Source organism: Eimeria acervulina, genomic scaffold (assembly GCF_000499425.1).
Source record: "Eimeria acervulina Houghton genomic scaffold, Eah_scaff542, whole genome shotgun sequence".
Classification (NCBI taxonomy): Eukaryota; Apicomplexa; class Conoidasida; order Eucoccidiorida; family Eimeriidae; genus Eimeria; species Eimeria acervulina.
In genome coordinates, this window is record NW_013547275.1 from 1 (window position 1) to 22,586 (window position 22,586).

The following is a 22,586-nucleotide window of genomic DNA, read 5'->3' on the forward strand; positions in this document are numbered from 1 at the left end:
TATATATATATATATATATATTTATATATATATATATAAATATATATATATGTGCATATTTATGTACTGATACATAGATATATATATATATTTATTTATTTATTTATGATAGCACATCTTACTTCGAGTTGTTTGCAAACGAATTCGTTGTGCACAATTTGATGGTTGACGTACACCGGAGGCCCGTAGATTTCGAGAGCTTTTTCTACTGTACCGACAGCTCTGCTAACACCTTCACAAAACCCTCGAGGAGCAGCAATAAGCGCTACAGGGCCTGGTGCTGCTGGTTCTGCTGCTGCTGCTGCTGCGTCTGCTGCTGCTACAGCAGCAGCAGCACCCAGCTCCGCCTCAGCAAATACCGCGGCTGCAAGGGGAGCAGCACCGAAACGCTTTGCTGCTGCTGCTGATTCTTCTGCTGCTGCTTCTGCTGGGGCTGCTGATGCTGCTGGTCCTGCTGCTTCTTGTACTGGTTGCGTTTCTGCTGCATGCATGCGCGTGCTGCTCTCTAATATGAATGCCGGCCGCTGCTGCTGCTGCGCATGCAAAGGGCTAAAGAAGAGAGGAGAGAACTTAAACCCTTTATTTGGGTGTACATTGTTTAAAGAGAAATGAGAAGAAGAATGCAGAGAGAAAGCTTCACTAGAAGAAGGAAGAAGGCAAAACAAAAAAAGAAAGAAAAAAAGAAGTGAAGAGGGAGACAGAAGCCGCAGTTCAGGAGAATTGAAGGCCTCCGGCTTCATGACGCTGTCTTTTTTCTCGTTGTTCTCTTCTTTTATTGTTTCTTTATTCAATATACATTGAGGGATCTGAAAGAAGAACAGCAGCAACATCCACTAGAAAGAAAGAGGGGAAGAGAAGGAGAAAAAGAACATCGATTGTTGTTTCTTATCTTGCTGGCTTCACTCCAATGCTCCGTGTTGTCTTTTTCTGTATTTTCGTTTTGCTTTCTGCATATACACCTCGCGTTTTCATGTTGTATGAATACCGAGAAAAGGCTGAGGTGTATGGATGTCTACAGTGTTAGGGGAGCGTTGCTGCCGACCCTTGTGTTATAGTTGACAAAGAAATAAATAATGAAAACAATTAATAAATCAAAATTTAACGAAGAGAATCCTCAGCGTCTTAGCCGCATCCAGCGTCAGCAACCGCCAGCCTCTCCGCGAGCTGCAAGAAGGAAGAACAGAAAGAAGAAGGAAATGCAAATCTTTTGTCTGTTTAATGATATATAATGAAGAAATAAAAAACAATTTACTTTTAAATATTCATCTTGAAAATATTAATATAAAAGTTCACTATACCTTCGCCAGATCGAAGACGAAATGTTTGCCTTCTCTGCATGCAGACAATCTGCACGATGCGGCAGGAGAAAAGAAAGTATAAATGCACGAAATATAGTGAAGTCTACGAAATGACAGCTGAAAAACATATAAAAAGAAAAGCTAAAGAAGAATGGGATTCAAATTTTCCTCTCTAACGGCGTTTCTTTTCAGGTGTATGCGCAGACACCTCGCTACGCGAGCTGCTCCACAAACTTCCCTCAGTGAATTTTCATAATTATTATTTTAATTTGAATCATTGTTGCTGTTTCTTAATGAAAAAAGATAAACAATTGAACTTCCACCGTGGAAATTCCCTCCTTTTCCTTTTTTCTTCTGCTTTCCTATCCGTTCTGCATCGATTACCCCAGTGCACAAGACGGAGGAAACCCTCTTCAGTTGATCTCTATTCAAATTAAGAAACAAACAGCCTGATGATAAAAAGAACTATATTTACACACCAACCAGATAAACTACACCCTAAGCCAAACTCAGCAAAACAAACAAATCGAAATTCACTCAAAACTCCATCTAGACAAATGCCGCCGTCTTTGCTCTGTAGCTACAGCTACTTCTAGCTAGATGCAGCGAGCTACAGATGGCTGTAACTAGCTGCAGCTGGCTAGAGATGGGAGTAGCTAGCTACCTGTAGCTAGCTGCAGCCAGCAAGAGCTGGCTGCGGCTAGCTGTCTGTAGCTAGCTGCCGGGGCTTATGGGTGGGTGCTGCACCTGAGTGAAGTAAGTACTAAATGTCTTTCTGCTTGCTTGCGGAGGTTCACCGTGAAAGCCCAAAGAAAAGCAAAGTTGCTGTCTTCAGTTTTATTGCATGCATCGAGTGAGGCTTTACGAACAGATGGAGAGCGTATTCTTGTTATTGCAGAAGCTCCATATTGTCTTTAAAAGAATATTCTTTGTGTGGGCTGGCGCTGATCCTTTGAAGCAATTTGTTTGCTTTTAATTGTAACATAAAAAACAAACAAATAAAACAAACAAAACGCCGCCTCTCTTATTCACTAAGACTGAACCTGAGGTGTATGTACACCCCAACATACAGCAGCTGCTGCCCACTGCATACAATTGTATTAAATGAGACTAAATATATATATGTATATATATATACGTATATATAATGTAAATAATATGTATATTGTTTATTGAATGAGGGCGTGAACTAAAGGTGAATTACGAAGTTATTTAAATACAACAAAGAAATAAAAATATATAAAAACAATTCGGTCTAAACATTTTAATTGCAATATTCACATATAAAGATAAACAAGAGAAACAAAATCTTCAAAAAAAAGAATATTTGTATTAGAAACACCATATTATATATATAATATATGCAAATATATATATATATATGTATGTATATATATTATATATACATATATATCATGTGTTTCTTTATTAAACTAAAGGCAAATATGCGACAACGGCGTTATCAATAAACTGGCGCATTTCAAGAAGAGGAGGCGGGAAGAAATTCATCATTTCTTTATCTGTTGCTGCTGCCCTCTGCAACAAACGCGAAATAATTGCAAACAAATGCAGCCCCACACGAGCCAGATGCATGCGGCTGCTGCCACTGCATGCAAATGCAGAGAAACTCTTCAAAGGGCTTCCTCCTCCTCCCCCTATTCGCTGTCCAGACACCCGACGCAGCAGCACCTGCAGCAAAACAAACCTCGAAAATGTGCATGCATGCACAGCTCCATGCATGCATGCATGCATGCATGCATGCATGCATGCATGCATGCAGCCAGAAGCACTAGTGGATAGAGCTGATTTGTTGTTTCCTTTAAATGAATCGGGGGAAAGTAATTTTTGAAGAAGGGCAGTGTATTGTTGTTTAATTGAATTTAAATATTCAGGTGTATGCCCACCTTCATGGCTAGACAACCCTTTTTATTTTTGTCTTTTGTTCCGCTTTTCACAACAAAACATTCTCTTAAAAGAATGCGCAGCTCCATTGCAGATTCTCCTTCAGGTATACTGACCCAGGGTCTCGCTTGAGCAATTCCTGCTGCTGTTGCTCTTGCTGCTGTTGCTGCTGCTGCTGCTGGCTCTGCTCCTCCCGCTCCTGCTGCTGCTCCTGCTGCTGTTGCTGCTGCTGCTGCTGTAAGTCGAAGGTGGTTGTCTTTGCTGCTGCGTACAGCAGCAGGATCAGCAGCAGCAGCAGCAGCAGCAGCAGCAGTTGGAGGTGCTTGTGCCCCCACTTCCCAGGGGCATTCTGCTGCAGCAGGAACTGCAACAGGTAGCAGCATAAAGCGTAAGACGTCTGTTTCTCTGCTGAATGCGCTTAAATCACGTATAAAATAAGACAAATCGGAGTGTAGCTGCAGCAGATCCCCCTCCCATTTGCTACCCACTAATGCATGCAGCTGCATGCGCCGCTTCAGCAGCCACACCTCGCCGCATGCAGCAGCACCAGCAGCACCAGCACCAGCAGCAGAAGATGCGTCAGTCTTCAAGTTGCTTCCTGAGGCTTGTGCCTCGCTCTCCTTTGACTTCTCTCTACCGCTGCTGTCTACACAACTGCTGCATGCAGCCACAGTTGAACAGGAAGAACCTGTACAGTGAGCAGCAGCAGCAGCAGAAGGCAGCTGTCTTTCTGTCCCTAAGACGAAGCCGCAGCTGCTGCAGCTAACTGCAGCGCAGCACATAAACAAATGCAGCAAATAAAAAGCTATTTGCATCCCTGACAGAAGAAAAGATAAGACAAACAGACGAATAAGACATAAAAACACAAAGGTGAACACAAACACAAGCAGACAGCCAGGCAGACAAACAGAGAGACAGAGAGAAGAAGATAAAAGAGAGAGTAGTAAAGAGAGACAAACAGATAAAGACAGCAGCAAAGACACAGAGGGAGAAGAAGAAGAAACAGAGCGACAAAAATAAACAAAGAGAACGGCATCGATAGAGATAAATACACAAAAAGAAAATAACTAAACAAAATTAAAAAAAAGAAAGACAGACAAGAAAGAAGACCATAGAAACAAAAGACAAAGACAAACACCCGCAAACAATCACTCCACAGACATACATATAAACAAATATAAATATATACAATATATATATGCGTATATATATATATATATAGATATATATATATGTATATATATACACATATATATATACTTAATACCCTCTCCTAAACTCACTTGCTGCTCGCGTGCCTCCGCCTTGGTCTGCAGAGGCGACAGCGGGGCCTCTGAAAATATTTTTAACATCAAAAGAAGAAAATTGAAGTTTGTCGCTGTCTACAAACCCTCTGTATGCGCAGCAGCAATTAAGCAGGAAGCTCTTCTCAACCCCTCTGAACGCGCCGCTTCTTTATGTCTCTCTTTTATTAATATTTTTCTCTTTCTCTCTTCTCTTTTCTCTTCGTGTCAATACACTCTGCCTCTCTTCTTCTAATTACTTTTATCGCCTGTTCAATGCACTCGCTTCGTTGCTAGCTAGCTAGCTAGCTACCTAGCTAGCTACAACTGCGTTGCTAGGTAGCTGGGTCGTCAGTTACCGGTAAGTTTCTAGCTAGCTAGTTAGCTAAGGTGCTGCTGCTAGCTGTTATTATGTTCTAGCTAGCTATACTAATAGTATTTGTTTGTCTCTATATAAATGAGGAGAAAGAGGGGCTGTAGGGTTTTATCTCTCAAGCATTTTTGTTATTTATTTTTTTAATTTCTGTTGATTTAATTAATTTGCATTTATTTGTCTGTTACCTTCCGGGAGAAGGCTGCGAAAAAGAAGAGTGAGTCGGTATTGAGAGACACTCTTCGCAAGCCTGCAGAACAAAGACAAAAAAACTTTATTTCTTTTACTTTACTTCTTTTCTTGTCCTTATTTATTGTCTTATTATAGTCACTAATAAACAAATACAAACAGACAGAAGTAGAAGGAGCATTAAAAGAGATAGACAGACAGAGAGACAGAGAGAGACGGAGAGAGAGAGAAAGCATAAACAAAGAGAGACATAGCAGGAGCGGCAACAGCAGCAGCAGCAGCAGCAACAGCAACAGCAGCAGCAGCAGCACAAAATGAGACAAACAGAATGACAGGATAAGACACAGAGAAACAAACAAAGGAGACAAACACAGGAGGAAAGAAGGGACAAAGAAAGAGAGAAGAGACAGCACCGAATAAAGTAAAAAAATAAAAAACAAAAACAAACAAAAGCAAACAAAGAAAAAAAACAAAGAAAAGACGAAACATAAAACAACAGAGAAAAAACAAACAACAGAAATACAAACAGTGAGCGACTAACAGAAGACACGAAAAAGAAATCAAAGACAAAGCAAAGAAGAGACAAAGCAGAAGAGACAGAAGAAGAGACAGACAAGAGACAAAGCAGAAGAGACAGAAGAGAGACGCATAACACAAACACAAAAACAAAAACAAAAAAGAAAGAAGCGGCGCAGCAATCAGACACGAGCAGAAAGAGACAGACGAAAGAGACAACAAACAAACAGCAATATACATATATGTAGATATATAGATATATAGATATATAGATATAGATATAGATATAGATATAGATATAGATATAGATATAGATATAGATATAGATGTAGATATAGATATAGATATAGATATATAGATATAGATATATAGATATAGATATATAGATATATAGATATGTAGATATATAGATATATACATGTATAGATCTATCTATTTTCAATTACATACAAATAAATAATTTGCCTCTACCCAGAGAGCAGAAGGTAATAACTGCAAAGAAGCATCATTCAGCTGTACAATCGTTTGGCTGCATCTCCTGTACATACACCCCAAACAAAAACAGAAAAAAAACAAATTGAATAAAAAACAAATTAAGATATATTCTAACGTACAACAGAAATTAAAACAAGAAAAAAAGATATACACACTGACAGAAAGACAAACAAACAAACAAACAAACAAATAAACAAACAAACAAATAAACAAACAAACAAATAAACAAACAAATAAATACACAAACAAGAAGATAACAAGATTAAAACTTTTACACTAAAATGCAGGTAATTCGTCTTCCTTCTTTTGTTTGTCTCGTTACTCTATTCTTTTGTTTGTTTGTTTGTTTGTTTGTTTGTTAAGCAAACAAACAAAACAAACAAAACAAACATAAAAAGGCAAACAAGTGGATAAACAAACAAACATAAAACAAACAAACAAACATTTGAAAGAAAACTCGTAAAAAACAAACAAAACAAACGTGAAGCAGACAAACATAAGACAGCAAACAAGTAAATAGACAAACAAAACGAACAAACAAGCACAAGAAAGCAAGCAAGGAAACAAACAAACAAAACAAGAAAGAAAAGAAGCAACACAAACAGAGCAACAAAACAAACAAACAAACAAAAGTTAAAAAAATAAATTACTTGCAGCTCAATTTAAAATTTTTTATCTGACGGATTATTTTTTCTTCTTTGCTAGCCAAAGCTGACGCCAACTGCGCCGGCCTTAACGAGCACTTCATTGTTAATCTGAAAAAATAATAACTCTTTAATAACTCTTCTTCTCCTCGCGCTGCTGCTGCTGCTGCTCCTGCTCCTGCTTCTGTTGCTGCTGCTGCTACTGTTGCTGCTGCTGCTGCTGCTGTCGTTGTCGATGATGATGCTCCTGCTGCTGTTCCTGTTGCTGGTCCTGCTGCTCCAATTGCTGCTGGTGTTGCTCCTGCTGCTGCTGCTGTTACTGCTGCTGCTGCTGTTGCTGCTGCTGCTGCTGTTGCTGCTGCTGCTGCTGCTGGGCGCGCTGATGGACGGTGTGCTGGGCCGCAGGTAGCAGAGAGAAGATGAAGAGGAGGAAGACTGCAAGGAAATCTAAAATACAAATTAAACAAAAAATTAAATGTTGATGGTTGGCTTATTGCTGCTTCGCCTTTACTTTCTGCTCCTCCTTCCTCTTGAGCACACAGCCGCTGCTGCTGCTGCTGCTGCTGCTGCTGCAGTTGCTGTTGGAGCTGCTGCTGCTGCTGCACGCGCCAGAGAGACAGCCTCAATAGATGATCGCCGTCGGTGTGTTGCTGCTGCTGTAGACGGTACGCCAGCTCTTGCTTCTGTGCAGCAGCAGCAGCAGCAGCCGGAGTGTCCTGTCCTGCAGCAGCAGCAGCAGCAGCAGGAGCAGCAGCTGAAGCAGCAGCAGGAGAGCGTGCGCAGCGTGTTGTTGTGTCGTGTTTCTCTCCTCTTGCTGCAGCATTCAAATTGCTGGTGTTGAGTTCGCTGCTGCTCTTCAGCTCTAAGCTTTCAAAGGCCTCCGTCAGCTGCCCGACGTCTGCTGCTGCAGGTGCTGCAGCAGCAGCAGCAGCAGCAGGCGGCAAGAAGACAGTAATCGTCAAATGGCCTCCAACAGCTGTTAACTCAAGCGTACCAGCTGCTGCTGCTGCTGCACCAGTCGCTGTTGCTGCAGGGATTGCCGCTGCAGCAGGGGTTGATGCTGCTGCTGCTGTAGGGATTGCTGCTGCTGTCGCTGCTGTAGGGATTGCTGCTGCTGCAGGGATCGCTGCTGCTGTTGCTTCTGCAGGGATTGCTGCTGCTGCTGCTGATGTAGGGGCTGCTGCTGCGGCTGCTGCGGCTGCTGCGGCTGCTGCTGCTGCTGCTGCTGGCGTTGCTGCTGCTGCAATGGAAGGAACAGATTTGGAAGTCATTTTCGACAGCGCAGGAGACAGCAGAACAGCAACGATCAGTGATCAGCGAGAAGTGAAGAGGAAAGAAAACGAAAAAAAGAAAATAAATGAATAAAAAGCTACGAATAAGAAGATGAAACAAAAAAGAAGCTCTAAACAATGAATTGGAGGGAGCGCTGCGTCTGCAAGCAGGAGGAACAAACAGAGGTCTTAGGGTGTTAAGAGAAGAAGACGACCGAAAAAACAAAGAAACAAAAGAAAAGAAATTAGCAAAGAAAGTATATATGATTTGATGCTGATCTGGCCAATACCAATTTCATGTACACCTGGGAGCGTCGATGGTGTACGTACACCCCAGAGAAACCCCCAAGAACGCATTATTCTAATCCATTTTATTTTAATTCAGATGTTGTTGATTAAAACTTCTTCAATTGCCGTGTTATTCACTTAAAAACCAGCAGCAGCATCGACGTCAGCTGGGTCCTGCAGGTAGAGCCTTCGATCTTGTGATTGAGAGGCAATAAATGCAAATAAATATATTTCACTAATTAAATGAAGTAAATAAAATATATTTAAATCTTTTTTAAGCAACAAAGTTATACATTTATTTATGTAGCCCCTCAGCCACGGAAGCGATGGCGGGGCTCTGATCTTCACAATGGAGTGTACGTACAGCTCTGTTGTTGAAATAATTAAAATAATTATTAAAGTAATAATAATAATAATATTTTTGTTTTCTAAATATTGAAATATATTATTTGAACTAATCCACAAAAATGCCGGCGCTGCCTACGCACAAATTTTACCTAACCGTCGTCAGCATCGTATTGCTTGCTTTTCAGGTGTACGTACACCTAAACCGTAAACCCTGAACCCTAAATACTAAACTATGGATCCTAAACCCTAAACCCTAAACCCTAAACCGTAAAGTTTAAACCCTATAACACTAAGCACTAAAGTGGTGTTGACCAAAGGAGAATCTGAGATCCTTCAACTTAAAAGTAAATATTAGCATATTGTATATTTGTTTGATTTGTAAATAAATTCGTGCTCTCTTAGTTTATTTTGCATTGTTATTAGCTGCATATAATCTTCGTGCGTCTTGCTTTGTTGGCAGTTTGTATATCTTCTCAATGGATTTCGTTATTATTACGATTACTATTATTATTATTATTATTATTTATGTGTTTATTAGTTAATGAATTGTACATAACTCGCGGTTGCAAGGCTTGTGACTGCTTAAAACATAAGGTTACTCTCGTTATTTTAATAAATAATAATAATAATAATAATAATAATAATAATAATAATGACAATAATAACAATAACGTACATCTACGACGCATACAATCGCTTTATTAATAAATAGATTTCTTTTACGGCCGTCTTTTGTTTCCTCCGCTCTTTGAATTCAAGGGAAAATGCAAAAAAAAGGAATCGTCGGAGCAGAAGTAGTTAAACAAAATCAAATGAAATAAAATATATTAAAAAATACTAAGTAGATTGAATAGAATACAGCGCATTAACAATAAAATAAAAATAAAGTAATAACATGCAGAAAGGTTTAAATCATCTGGAAGCAGAGGCAGAGTTGTTTGATTTAAAGTGTATGTAAACGCATTTCTTTTTATTCAAATGCGTTGTGACGTCTTTGCTGTTTTCTGTTTGAATTAGCAGAGCGCACAGCGACCTGTTTCTTCATATTTTATCCTTCTTGTTGTTATTTTTGCCTATAAATGCAAAAGCAAATAGTCTGAGCTACACTGTCATCCACTTATCTTTTGTAAATCAAAAGAGAAGAGAGGAAGAAGTGAATAAATAAAGAAAAAAGAGTTGTAGAATGTACAGCCCCCAATCGTGTGTTCACCAAATGAAGGAGTTTCCTGAACGTCATTGCTGCATCTCATCACTCCTTCAGCTTCGATATACACTTAAACAAAGGGAAGTTAAACCTTTTTAATCACAACTAGTTAAAGCTAGCTGCAGCTAGCTGATGCTAGCCACGGCCTGATAGAGCTACCTGGTTTGCCGGTTGCAGCTTATGAACTATGCAGCTGTTTGTTTTCGGTGTGCAGCATGCCGCTGAGTATCAGTTAAACTTCGTGAATGCTGCAATAAAACGATGCATTTTAACTGCAAGAGTTCTGCACTTACACTCTCTTCCCGCATGCAGCCGGAAATAGAGAAGCCTGAGTGTTGGTGTACTAACATGACTTCAAATCACTGACTCGTTCAAGTCTTGAGGCATCATGCGCTCATCAGCGTTTAATTTAAGCGGTGCATATACGCCTCACGCTGCCACGTGTTCTATCTGGCAGCCTTCGGTGTGAAGAACATCTCCGGGGGAGTGTTGAAAATCTACACGTCTAATGGCTCCCTCTGAGTGTAGCAATATATTCTTTACTGTAATTCATTAATAAGAAGTGATGGAAAAAGAAAGCAGCAAATGGCGCTGTACCGGTGTTGAGGTGTAGTACAGCCGGCAGCAGAGCAATCGAAATATCGTTGCTTGGGGTAACACCCTGCAATTTAAGGTTTATTATGATCTTTAAAATGCTTCTATTTATCACTTAATATCCTTTGAATTCAAAGGGGTTTCATCCATACCTGAGGATCGAGGCAGCGGTTTCGTTGAGGCAAACGGTGTACGTACAGTGCACGGGCGCAGATGCTGTGCAAGCATGGACTGGCGGCGGCTTTTACAAACTTTGTGAATTTCTTCTCCTTATTTCCATTTCCCCTTTTATTTTATGCAAACCTCCCCTCATTCATTCAAAAATAACTCAGCTTTCCGCCTTCGATTCCCTGCAAAGTGCGGTGGCTGGCGTAGACATTGAATCATCTCGAGCGGTTGGGGGAAATGAGGCGTTTCGCGCAAAAATCTTCTGTTTCTTTATTTGAAATTGTTTAAAGATCTTAAATTGAGTTCTTTATTTACTTTCGAAACAGCAAAGGCAGCAACTCTTCCCCCGGTGTGGGCTGTGCATACACCGCATCGACGGACGGCTGGCAGCCGTTGTTTCCCTCATTTCAGGTCTACAGGCTCTTTTTGAATGCATTTTCCCCTCTTTTCCTTTTATTCCTCTGCTTTATATCAGTCTTCCAGTGGCTTCCCGGCCGCGGCAGCGGCCACCTCTCCCTACTTCATCTGCCTCTCAACCCAAGACGAAAACGTGCTTTCGTCAATGACACACTACATTAAATAATCTCCTCATGCCGCATGCATCAGCCCAGCAACATCAGCAGTTTGCGCGGCATCAGCTGAGCAGTCTCTTCATTTGAATTCTATCTTTCCCTTGCATGCATTAGTAGACCCCCATGCAAATTCCTTACTCCCCGCCGAGTGCCCTCATGACAGCGGACGACGAGGTGTGTGATTTCGACCCCTCCGACCCGTCTCCACATCAGCTGCAGCAGCAGCAGCAGCAATTGCGCGGGCACGCAGAGCCCGACAGCTCTGCCTCAGAAGAAGTAAACATGCTTCATCCGCCGTACACCGAAGACGCTGCAGGAGATAGCAGCAGAGATGACATAGGGTGGGCGTTTACTGATGAGTGGATGCCTCACGCTGCAGACATGGGAGACGAAGTCCAGCAGGAACAGCAGCAACAGCAGCAGCCGCAGCTGCACGAGCAGCCGCAGCAGCAGCAGGAGCAGCAGCAGCAGCATTTCTGGGAGAAGCCGCCTAAGGAGTCAGCAGCAACATGGAAGGCCAGTGCAGCAGCGCGCTTTGTCTTAAGGATGCAGGCATTTGTCTCTCGCATCATATCGAGCAACTCAAATTCTTTGTTAGATATCAACAGCAAATCGAAACAAAAAGAAAGTAAAGTCGCTCAAGAGAAACAGCACGAGGTTATGATGGCTTTTCATCAAAGAGAACATACATCAGAGTTGCTGCAGTATCATTTCACAAGTAAGAAATGCCTTTACTTCTCTCTCCTCTGTGCATGCATGCCTCGCCCCCTGTGTTGTGTTGGGGTGTACGTACACCTGAGGAAGCTCGCTTATAAAACGTAGCCAAAGCGCCGGGTCAGTTTGCTGTGCTTGGGTTTTTTTGGGGTTTGTTTTGCTGCTTCTTCCCCTGTATAGGGAGGCTAATGCTTTTCATTCATGTTTAAAATAAATGAATGAATGATATTTCGTTTTATTGTTGTATTTATTTTGTTTTTTATGACAGTGTTTATTTCGTTGTTTTGTAATCAAGATTGATTTCATCGTTTTGTTTTTATATTCACTTCAGCATTGTTTTGTATTTAACTATATATATATATATATATATATTTATTTATTTATTTAAATGTGTTTATTTGTTGCTTGGGTTTGAGTGTATCTAATTTTAATGTGCATATATTTATTTGCTGCATTTATTTGTTTATATTTCTCTTCGTTTTTTCTTCTTTTTCTTTTTCAGTTTTGCTGCTGGCAGTTGCTGTCGCCCTCGGCACTCAAAATGCGTTGGCCCCAAATTTATCGCGCATTGCGGAGACATTTCATTTTAGTGAAGCAGAAAGAGACATTCGAGTGGGAGGCGAGCTTGCGTAAGCAAAGCAGATGCATTTCCTTGCATTTCCTTCGGCCAATGAGGCTGCTGTCTGCTTCTGATGTTGCTGTTGCTGTTGCTGCTGTTGCTGCTCTTGTTGCTGCTGCTGCTGCTGCTGCTGTTGCTGCTGCTGTTGCTGTAGCTGTTGCTGTGGCGTCTGCGGGTGTGATGGGTATACGCTGCATGCATGCATGCATGCATGCATGGATTGTGTGGGTTTGTTTATGTGTTTGCATTCATATTAGTCTTGTTTATTAATGTGTTGTTCTAATGCTTTGTTTTGTTTGCTTCTGCTTGTTCAGGTTTTTGTATTACACCCCGGGGTGTATCGGGTCGATTGCCGTGGGGCTTTGCACGGGGTTGTTAGATAAAAATAAACTCGTGTCGGCTGTTCTTCTTTTAGCAGGGCTCGCCTCTCTTTGTACTTTCTTCGTTACTGGTGAGGCCCTCTAAGGACATTTGCTGCTGGGCGTCTGCTGCATGCATGCATGCATGCAAGCAGGCAGGCATTTAATCCTGCATGCAAAGATGCATGCAAAAATGCATGCAAGAATGCACGCACGAGTGCATGCATGAGCGCGTGCATTGAATTTGATTCCGTTTTTTTCTTGTATAATATGTACGGCGTTGATAGTGTTTTAATTTGTACCGGCATATACATATATATATATATATATATGTAGATTTCTTTTCTTGTTTTGTTGTGTACAGCGTACTGGCAGCTCGCCTTACTTCGTCTGGCTGCGGGGCTGGCTAGCGGTGGCGTTCATCCGTTAGCATATTCGTGGATAGGCGATTGGTTTACGCCTTCTTTGAGGTCTTGTGCTTCTGCTTTAGTGCTTGGGGCTGCTGGTTTCGGGGCTTTCTGCGGGCAGTGTTTAGCAGCATTATTAGGAGCTATAGACTGGCGATGGGTATTTCTTATTCTTGCTGCTCCTCTACTCTTTATGGCGCAGTTTTATTACATTGCTAACGGCAGCCTCACCCAGCAGCAGTACCAGCAGCACCAGCAGCACCAGCAGCACCAGCAGCAGCATCATCACGCTTATATGCATGCAAATCATTGCAATAACAGCAGCAGACATCTCGCAGGAGAAGATAATTCTCATAGCAGAGGCCTCAACTTCAGCAGCCTCAAGGCTATGGCCCGCTCCAAGACAAATTTGCTTATGCTTGTTCAGGTGAAGAACAATAAAAGAAATGCACAATAATAATGCAGAAATAAAGATAAAAGAAACGCAATACGAATGCAGCAAGAAAGTTAAAAGAAATACAATAATAATGCAGCGAGACAGATAAAAGAAATACACAATAATAATGCAGAAATAAAGATAAAAGATGTACACAAATAATGCAGAAATAAAGATATTGAGGCTGATGTAAGGGCTGGGGGAGCAATAAATCGATATATTAACCTGTTGACGACTCCCAGCTGAATATAAAACATTTTTTTTAATTTATTTATTTATTTATTTATTTATTTATTTCCAAAGATTCATTTAAAGACAGCATCATGAAGGCAGAGTTTGTATTTTCTTAGAACATACTTCTGCAGCGTGAAGAGAGCCTTGCGGAAGCACCATCGGCATCTCTATTTTTTGTTTATTTATTTTTTTATTTTCTCTTCTGTCTTTGTTGTTGTTTAGGCATTCCCAGGGAATGTTCCTTGGGGTGTATTGGTTGTTTATCTCCACGACTTCTTGCAAACAGACGTCGGCCTCTCTGATAGCATTGCTATTGCAGCTGTAAGCACAGCTTTTTACTTTTAATATTAAACAGTACCATGAAGAATTAAAAACAAACAGAGAAATTGTTCTTAAAGAGGGCAGGGAAAGTCATGCAGAAAGAATAAATAAGCCTGAAAGCTGCTCAACAATGCACGCAAGCAGAATACAAGATTATATATATATATATATATATATATATAAGCATATGTATATATATTATATGAATAGATATATACGAATACGTATGTATGTATTGTTGCGTGTATACTATATGTATTCGTATATATATACATATATATACGAATAGGAGTATATATATGATTGCATGTACAATATATGTATTCGTGTATATATATATATATATATATATACAGCATATACATATTTATGTATGTATATATAGGCTTGGAATATATGCTGAGGGAAGCCTACGCCTTATTCCTTTGCCTATTTGCATTACAAGCAGAATATATTTGTTGCAGTTGTGTTCCTTGTGTATGTCTGTGAGTTGTGGGGGAGTGAAGCCTTTGTTGTTTTTGGTGTATTGATATCTTTGTCTGTTTGCGGGTTGTCTTATAATGTATTATGCTGTGCTGCTGCTGCTGCTGCTGTTGCTGCGGTGTATAAATAAACAGATTGTTGCAGTTGCTGCTGCTTCTTTCTGCGGCATGATTGTTGGGGGTATAATTGGAGGTCAGCTGTATGCACACAGCGGCCGTCGTCTTCTTCGTTTCTGCGCATTCACTTGCATCCTGAGGTAATCATTATCATTTATTTCTTCTCTCTTCTTTCCCTGTTTTGCTGCTTGTATTGGCTGTAGGGTATACATACACCCTGGCTTGTATTGTTGTTGTTGTTGCATGCAGTACCTCTAGCGGCTCTTTGCTGCTATCAGTTCATCTTCCCCTTTGTATTATTTACAGAATTTATTGATATTTATCTTGTTTGCTCTCTATGACTACTATTACTATCACTACCTTCTTTCCTGTGCTTACTAGGTTTTTGTTTATTTGCATGCAGACGAATTAAACCGCACTCCTTTTAAATATGCTCTTCTGCCTTATTACCTCTCTTTATTATTATTGTATTGTATATCTGCATGCATTCTTTATTGTATCTTGTTTTCTTCGCAGATGCTTTATTTAATGTTTACCTGTTTTTCTTTTTTTTTTGTTCATCGGTGGTTGCACATATGCATATAAAAAGAAGCAATATAAACGACGATACGCTTAAGCATCTGTTGAATTGTTTGTTTATTTTATTTCTGTTTGTATATCTTTGTTTGTTTTTGTCTGTTTTTGTTTGTTTTCTTGCAGATGTATTCCTTGTGTAATGATCTTTGCCTTCCCAGCAATAGTAGGGAGGGCTCCTCAGGGCGCCGCGTTATTAGGATTGTTGGCTTTGTTGCTGGGTGCTGCATTTGTTTCAACATTATCAACAGCAAATGTTGGTGCTGTCTTACTCAACGTAAATACAGCGGAGGTATGCTTCCTTTGCTTGTTTGTTTGTTTGCTTGCTTGCTTGTTGTTATTTATTTTCATATTTGCAGGCATTCTGTAACTGTTTTTATGCTTTTCTTTTTATTTTGTTGCTTATGTTTATTCGCTACTTGCTTTTTCTCTCCAATAAAATTGCACATGAGAAACAACTAATTAAACAAAGACCCACATAAACAACAAATATATATATATATATATATATGTACACATATATATATATATATATATTAATAAATATATATGTATATATATATATATATGGTAGATAAGGAAGGGAAGTGCCGTTTGGGGTGTACAGGCAGACCCTGTCGTCCCTCCTTTTTTTGCTGTAGATAATCTGTCGCTTTTGTTTCTTTTTTGTGAGTTTCTGCACAGGTTAGAGGCACTATTTGTGCTATTTACACTGTGCTAGACGATATATCAAAAGCACTAGGGACTGTTTTGGCGTCAGTCTTAGCAGCTTTTGTAGGCTCTAGGGCGCTGGCCTTCCAGCTGTCTATGAGGTACGTACACCCCAGCATGCAGCAGACATTAACAAGAAACAACAGCAATTCAATGCGCTCAAAACTGTATACGAATACATACCCTAGTAAAGATACGACATCATTAGTTAGTGCAGTGCTAAGCATGTTTGCTTTAACAGGCTGCCAGCTGGTGTACGGCATTTAGAGTTTTTTTGTATCTGTTCTGTTTGTATTTATTCCATTTGCATGTATTGTATTTTCATTTGTTTTATTTATATGCGGTGTACATATATTTATTGTATTCGTACTTCTTCTGTTGTTTATATTTGTCGTTTGCTATTGTTTTATTTGTATATTCTGCATTTATCTTTTGTTTTACTTATATTGTTTGTTTTTATGTTTGTTTTGTTTGTTTTTATTGTGCTGCACGCTCAATGGATATGCAGACAGAGATGCTTGGTGGGGTGTCTCTAAGGTCTTCCTACTTTTGCATGCAAGATGTGTTGCGTGTTGTATGTGTGATAATATATATATATATATATATATATATATATATATATGCATATACATATATATATATATATTTGTTGCATGCAGCACTATCAGTTAGCTGCTCCAGAGCGCTGCATGTGATTTGCTGACTGCATGCAGTTTGTTGTTTGAATGTGTTGTGCATATTTTGCTGCAGTTTGTGGCTGCTAAGCGCTGTGGCTTTATTTGCTGCTTCCACTACATACGCAGCAGATGAAGCACGTGCAGTAGCAGCAGAGAGAAAGAGAGAGAGCTCAGGCTTCTGCTGTCTTTCAGACGAAGGGGCCCACGACCGCACGCCCCTTATCTTGCAGCAGCAGCAGCAGCAGCATCTTGCGCTGCACCAGGAGACGCTAGCTGGGGGGAAGTGCAGCTGCTGCTGCAGCCCTCGGGAGACAACACTAATGCACAGCAACAGCCTCAACAGCTGCAGCAGCACCAGCTGCAACAGCAATGATAGCTGCTGCTGCGAGCAGCAAACGCACAGTGCGCTGCAGCAAACGACGTGGGGGTCCCACACCTTCTCATCTTCAGATAGCAACAGCAATCTATGGGCGCAGATTCAGGAGGATGGAGGCTATTCAAGGCATTTAAGCAGGCTGTAGTTGGGGTGTATGCAGTAAATGAAGATAAATATAAAATAATGCAAACACCAACAACAACAAACAGCCCTACGATTGCAGGGAAAGACAGCAGCACTCCGGGCAGCAATGCTGCAAGCAAACACTTCTGGGAATTTAAACAGCATATTACACGCAGCTAAGTATTTAGCCTGCTGCTGTGTGGCAGCAAGTGCTGCTGCTGCTGTGCAGAAGCAACTGCTGCTGCTGCTGTGCATTGCATGGGGGCCTGTGAGTGCTTCCGTTTGCAAGCCGCAAACAGCTTCCTCCTTGTGCTGCAGCTGGTTGATTTATATCGCTGCGAAGTTTGACAGGGATGAAGACGCAGCAGGTGCAGCAGCAGCAGCAGCAAGAACAGCAGCAGCAGCAGCAGCAGCAGAAGAGCATACGGGGAATTATATTTATATTGGGGGTACCTCGTCTTTCGCAAGGGCAGCTGGAGGTACTTGCATGGTTTCTTTGAATGCTTGATTTGAATGATGGGTGGCTGTTTGTGGCAGCGCTGTTTGTTTGTGGGGCCCCACACTGCTGTGGGGTCCCACAGAGCACGGCTCATTCGCAGTGGGATCGTCTCCAGCTCCGCTGCAGCTCAGGACCCTTTTACAGCGTAAAGACACCTCATGTGGGGCCCCCAAAACAACGGCTTCGACTGTCTCTGCTGCTGCTGCCCGGTGCATTTGAATGTTTGTGTTGTGTTGTTGTGTTGTATGTTTGTCTGTTGGCACGCGAGTTGCTTGTTGCTTCTATTTTTCTGTCTCCTTCGCTTGCTGTATGGCTAGAGGAGGAGCAGAAGGGAAGGGGAGATTAGAAGTTTATATCTCCCTTCTTAGCTAACGATATCCTCTTTGCGTGCATTCTTCTGCCTATGTATTTTTTTTGAACATACTGATGAATACATAAGATATACATACATATTATATATGTTATGAATATAGTCAGGTAGGTAAGGCGACTGTTACAGCTGCATTTCCTCTGGTGTAGCTGCAAACAAAGATTAGGAAGTTAAGCAGGGCACTCCCAGGCCAAACGACTAATGAGGGGATGCATGCATGCATTTAGGAGAGCCGCTAGAGGCAAGAGGAGTGACATAGGTGGAGGCAGCAAAAGAAACAGAGAGATAATATAGGCAAGCAGATGGCGAAGATATACAACAAAAAGACAAGTCCATTGATACCGTTAGTTTGAGTGTTGTCCTGTTGGTTCCGTTCTTGCTTCAGGAATCAGATGTACTAAACATGTTTTTTTTTGTTTAGCAAACAAATTCTTAGTAAGCGGAACGTTAGCACTGAAGAGGCCTGTTTGAACGGCTAGCGAACGTAGCCGGAGGGCAGGGTAAATGATATTGGCTTGTGTGTAATAAATACAAAAGCAGACAAAGTATGTGGAGGTAATATGTGCAATTGTAGTAATACTTTTAATGATTAAAAAGGATTATTTTGCTGCAAGTCAATAGCATTTGTAGAAAAAAAGAAAACAGCAGCTGGTCGCAGCTACGGCGCCGGTGGCTGCTGCACGACGCCTCAACAAACCCCCGTCGGCAGTCGAGCAGGAGGGCCTCAAAAGAAAGGCATTCTCCTCTTGATAATATCTGTTAAATCCTTAAAATACTGTGTGTAGTTTCCACGCTTTTTGCCGTGTCTGGACAGCCAGGCGCATGCGTTCAAGCCGTGTTCACCGTGGCTGCCATGAGTCTCATTCTGCACAACAGCAGTCTTGTTCGTTCTTAAGAGTGCAAATTAGCGTCATTTGGGGCTTGTTTTGTCTCGAGGTTTCTTTACAACTACTTTCCTGTAGGAGTTTCTAAAAGAAAAAGCATGCAAGTATACTCGGCGGCACCGCCGGGCAGTTTTGCAGCTGGGACCAGACATGCAGCAGCAGCAACACTAGCAGCAGCAACGCCATTCCTCTTCGTATTCTCCTAAGGAGGTTCTTTTTGGAGGGCGTCTGCTTGCCGCGGCTCCTCGGCCCCTGCTGATGGGACCAATGCAGCGCGCCAAGCAACAACAGCGCATTGGGGAGGAAGATAAATTGCAGCAACAGCAACAGCAACACCAACAGCAGCAACAGCAGCAGCGGCGGCGCAAATCCTCTACGGCAAATTCGGGGGCCTGCAATGGTATATCAACCAAATCAACATCAGATGGCGACAGCTCAAAGGACGCATTTCATTCTCTTTGGAACACCTCTTCAGGGCGGCCGCCGGATGACTATGCCAATTCAGTTTATTGCAAGCATGCGGAGGAGTTCCCAGAGAAGTTTAGGGCTTCGATTGATTACAGCATTCAGGAGAAGCCCCAGCAGGTCTTGTCGAGTGCTGTGGTGCTAGCGTTGGTTGTCTTAGTCGCTTGCGGGCCGGGATGCCTATGGAAAACGGACAAAGACTATCGTTTTTTTGAATTTCACTTTGATGACTTGAGTGCAGAGCGACAACAAGAGCTCAGGTTTCGCGCTGTTCAGGTTATATGCTGTCTGGCGGTGGCGATCATGGGATATTGTTTCCTTGAAAGCAGAGACGGGTTATTAGTTCGGCCGCACCCGGGCTTCTGGAGAGTGATTCACGGTTTGTGTTTGACTTATTTTCTTTGTTTAGTGGCGCTTCTGTCTGTACATCGCGACGACGGGCGTTTTCTGGTGCGCATGCTGCTGCCTGGTTTTGGTTCGAGGAGGGGAAATGTGTTTTCTGGAACTCTTGTGCTCGACTGTTCAGTGAACATGAATACGCTGATGAGACAGTTCACATCTGTTTGGTTTATAAGTCACGCTGTTGGTTGGTTTCTGAAGATGTGCATATTTCGTAGCTGGATGTTTAATTTGACGTTCTCTATATTGTTTGAATTCTGTGAGATGTCGCTGCAGTGGCTCATTCCCGAGTTTCAGGAGTGCTGGTGGGACAGTATATTCATTGATGCAATTGTTTCTAACCTCATGGGGATGGTGTTTGGTTGTGCAGTGATGCGTTGGTGTGGCAAGCGCCATTTTGACTGGCTGGGTGCATATCCACGCTATCAGAAGATTATGTTGAGGTTTACCCCTTTCTCAAGTTGTGAATATGAATGGTCGTTCTTCCGCACTCCCCGTCATTTGCTGATGACAAGTCTGCTTTTATTTCTTTCTCTCCTTGCAGAAGTCAGCGTTTTTCTCCTCATGACCGTCCTAGATATTCCAGCAGTTCATTGGATTAATCCTGCACGCCTTGGCCTCTTGGGGCTGCTGGCGTTTCCTGCAGTCGCCGAGTTCTATGCGCAGCTGCAGTTTAGATATGATAGAATGGGGGGGAATGTTTTTTTATTTGTCATGATCTTAACCGTGGAGTTGTTGGTGAGCATTAAATACGGTACCGACAGATTCTTCTCTTCTGCTCCTCAACACGACGTCGTTATTCCCTGGGTTCTGGCGGGGATCTTCTTCGGGCTCTGGTGCTGCTGCTACTTCGCGCATGCAACGCAAGAAAGACGCAGCAGAGCAGAAACAAATGCAGGAGCTGCAACACGCAAACACCTGACAGGCAGCAGCAGCATCAAGGATACAGCTGCCGCAGTGCTGCTGAAGTTGCCGCCGCAGGCTTGCTTCCTGCCGTTGCTTTACCTTGCTAAACACTACTACTACGGCGGATCATAAGGGAGAAAACAAAAAGCGCGGAAAGGAAGCTAGTCAACTATAGACCTGCACCTCAAGCTCATACTCAAGTGCAATTACTAACGAACACACATTTCGAGTTTTGTTCTGCTGCGACCAGCAGAGAAATCAGGAAACTGCTTGTCATGGAAAACTCACTCACCGCTCACTCACTGCCCCTGTATATTTCATGTATAATATATATATATATATATATATATATATACATATATATATATATATATGTTGTATGAGCACAGCTGTAATACTGCCTCTCTATCACTATTTGTACATTGTATATGTTGTACAGCTGCGTCGTGATGCTCCTAGGGGCGTATCGACTCAGGCGCTGTGATTTTTAGCTGCTTTTGCCTTTGCTGCGAAGAAGGGAAAAACAACTTCCAATGCAAAGGGGAAATTGGAGGATAGGTGGACGACGGACGTACACATCGCAACTCCGTCGTTACAAACCTCCGAAACACTGCAGACAGACGAACATCCTACTTTTTCTTTGCTCTTTGGGGTATTCATTGACATAGCCTAGCGGCCACCAGTGCAGCAAGCAAATGGCTAGTTGCCATGTAAGGTATGATTTTTTGAGTGCTTTCCTTCATGCATTAGAATGAAGTGGAAACAACAACACAAAAAGAATACACAGTAAAGGAGAAGCATTTTTCTTTTAGCCGTTGCCAGTGAAGTGCCTTTTTTTAGAGGCAGATACGCCCGACGAGTCTTTCTTCGTTTATTCCTACACCAGTTTACTAAGCCTCTTTTTCTGTCTCTCGGTCATCGTCTTACGCTGCACAACGAATCCATCTGGAACAACTTTCTCTGAGACTCAGCGTCTTCAGATGGCAGAGCTAAAGGTGGTTGCTTCGTTTTTTTTGCAGCTGCTGCTCACCCGATGGCGTGGCTTCATTTGTTGTCGCAGAGAGGAGATTCACAAATTAGCTGGGTGTTCAAATGGCGATTTCAACGAGCACTCAAATGCTAATGGGGCCTCCGCCTAGAATATGCGCTGAAAGTAACGGTGACAGATGTTTGTAAGAACTAGGGTTACTTAAAACCCTCACCCAAGTCACGGTGTCCTTTTGAATTTTCAACTTGTAACGGCTGCGCATGATTAAGTTATAACCGAAGTGCTGGTGCATAGAACAGTCTTCATGGCAAGCTTCCAGTAGGCTAAGAGTTCACTCCTGAGGATAAGAGCACTGAGAAAGCAATATTCTGTTCATTGTGTGCAGCTGCAGGTGCTGAACAAGGCCGGCTCGTGATTGTTGTGTGCAGCTGCCACCAAGCGATGGCAAAGCAACTTCCACTGTGCAACTAAATCCATACAATGCAGCCCACAAGCTGTCAGCTTTCACCAAACAAAGCTATTTAAACTGGTTTTGCCACGCTGCACTTTAACTTCGCACGCCATTTACTGTTCTGTGTGATTCCAAAACCGTGCAGCCAGCAGCGGTGGTGACGTTTTGTGTTCTCTGCTTTGCAGAATATCTGCTTCCAAAGAAATGGATAAATCCAGTGGATGCTTGAATGTGCAAAAAACAATTTTTTTAATCGTTACAGCTGCTTCTTTTTTTCGATGGCTATGCGAGTATACAAATATATTATATATATATATATATATATATATA

General features: G+C 41.9%; 4 protein-coding genes across 4 annotated transcripts; 2 read left to right on the forward strand and 2 right to left on the reverse strand.

Annotated features, from left to right (window-relative positions):
- Positions 1-122: 122 nt before the first annotated feature.
- On the reverse strand, positions 123-740 carry EAH_00042160 (lytB domain-containing protein, putative; the record flags this gene model as incomplete). The annotated part of the gene is made up of 1 exon (XM_013391760.1): positions 123-740. A coding segment is annotated over one exon (618 nt), but the record flags the coding sequence as incomplete, so codon positions are not given.
- Positions 741-6,702: 5,962 nt separating this feature from the next.
- EAH_00042170 (hypothetical protein, conserved) lies at positions 6,703-7,971 on the reverse strand (the record flags this gene model as incomplete). The annotated part of the gene is made up of 1 exon (XM_013391761.1): positions 6,703-7,971. The coding sequence occupies one exon, from the start codon at positions 7,969-7,971 to the stop codon at positions 6,703-6,705; it is 1,269 nt and encodes a 422-aa protein (XP_013247215.1).
- A 3,330-nt stretch (positions 7,972-11,301) lies between these two features.
- On the forward strand, positions 11,302-17,802 carry EAH_00042180 (Major facilitator superfamily, related; the record flags this gene model as incomplete). The annotated part of the gene is made up of 9 exons (XM_013391762.1): positions 11,302-11,863; positions 12,362-12,488; positions 12,793-12,929; positions 13,202-13,671; positions 14,137-14,235; positions 14,853-14,974; positions 15,534-15,684; positions 16,092-16,219; positions 17,646-17,802. The coding sequence occupies 9 exons, from the start codon at positions 11,302-11,304 to the stop codon at positions 17,800-17,802; spliced, it is 1,953 nt and encodes a 650-aa protein (XP_013247216.1).
- A 1,512-nt stretch (positions 17,803-19,314) lies between these two features.
- EAH_00042190 (phosphatidylserine synthase, putative) lies at positions 19,315-20,949 on the forward strand (the record flags this gene model as incomplete). The annotated part of the gene is made up of 1 exon (XM_013391763.1): positions 19,315-20,949. The coding sequence occupies one exon, from the start codon at positions 19,315-19,317 to the stop codon at positions 20,947-20,949; it is 1,635 nt and encodes a 544-aa protein (XP_013247217.1).
- Between the last annotated feature and the right edge of the window lie 1,637 nt (positions 20,950-22,586).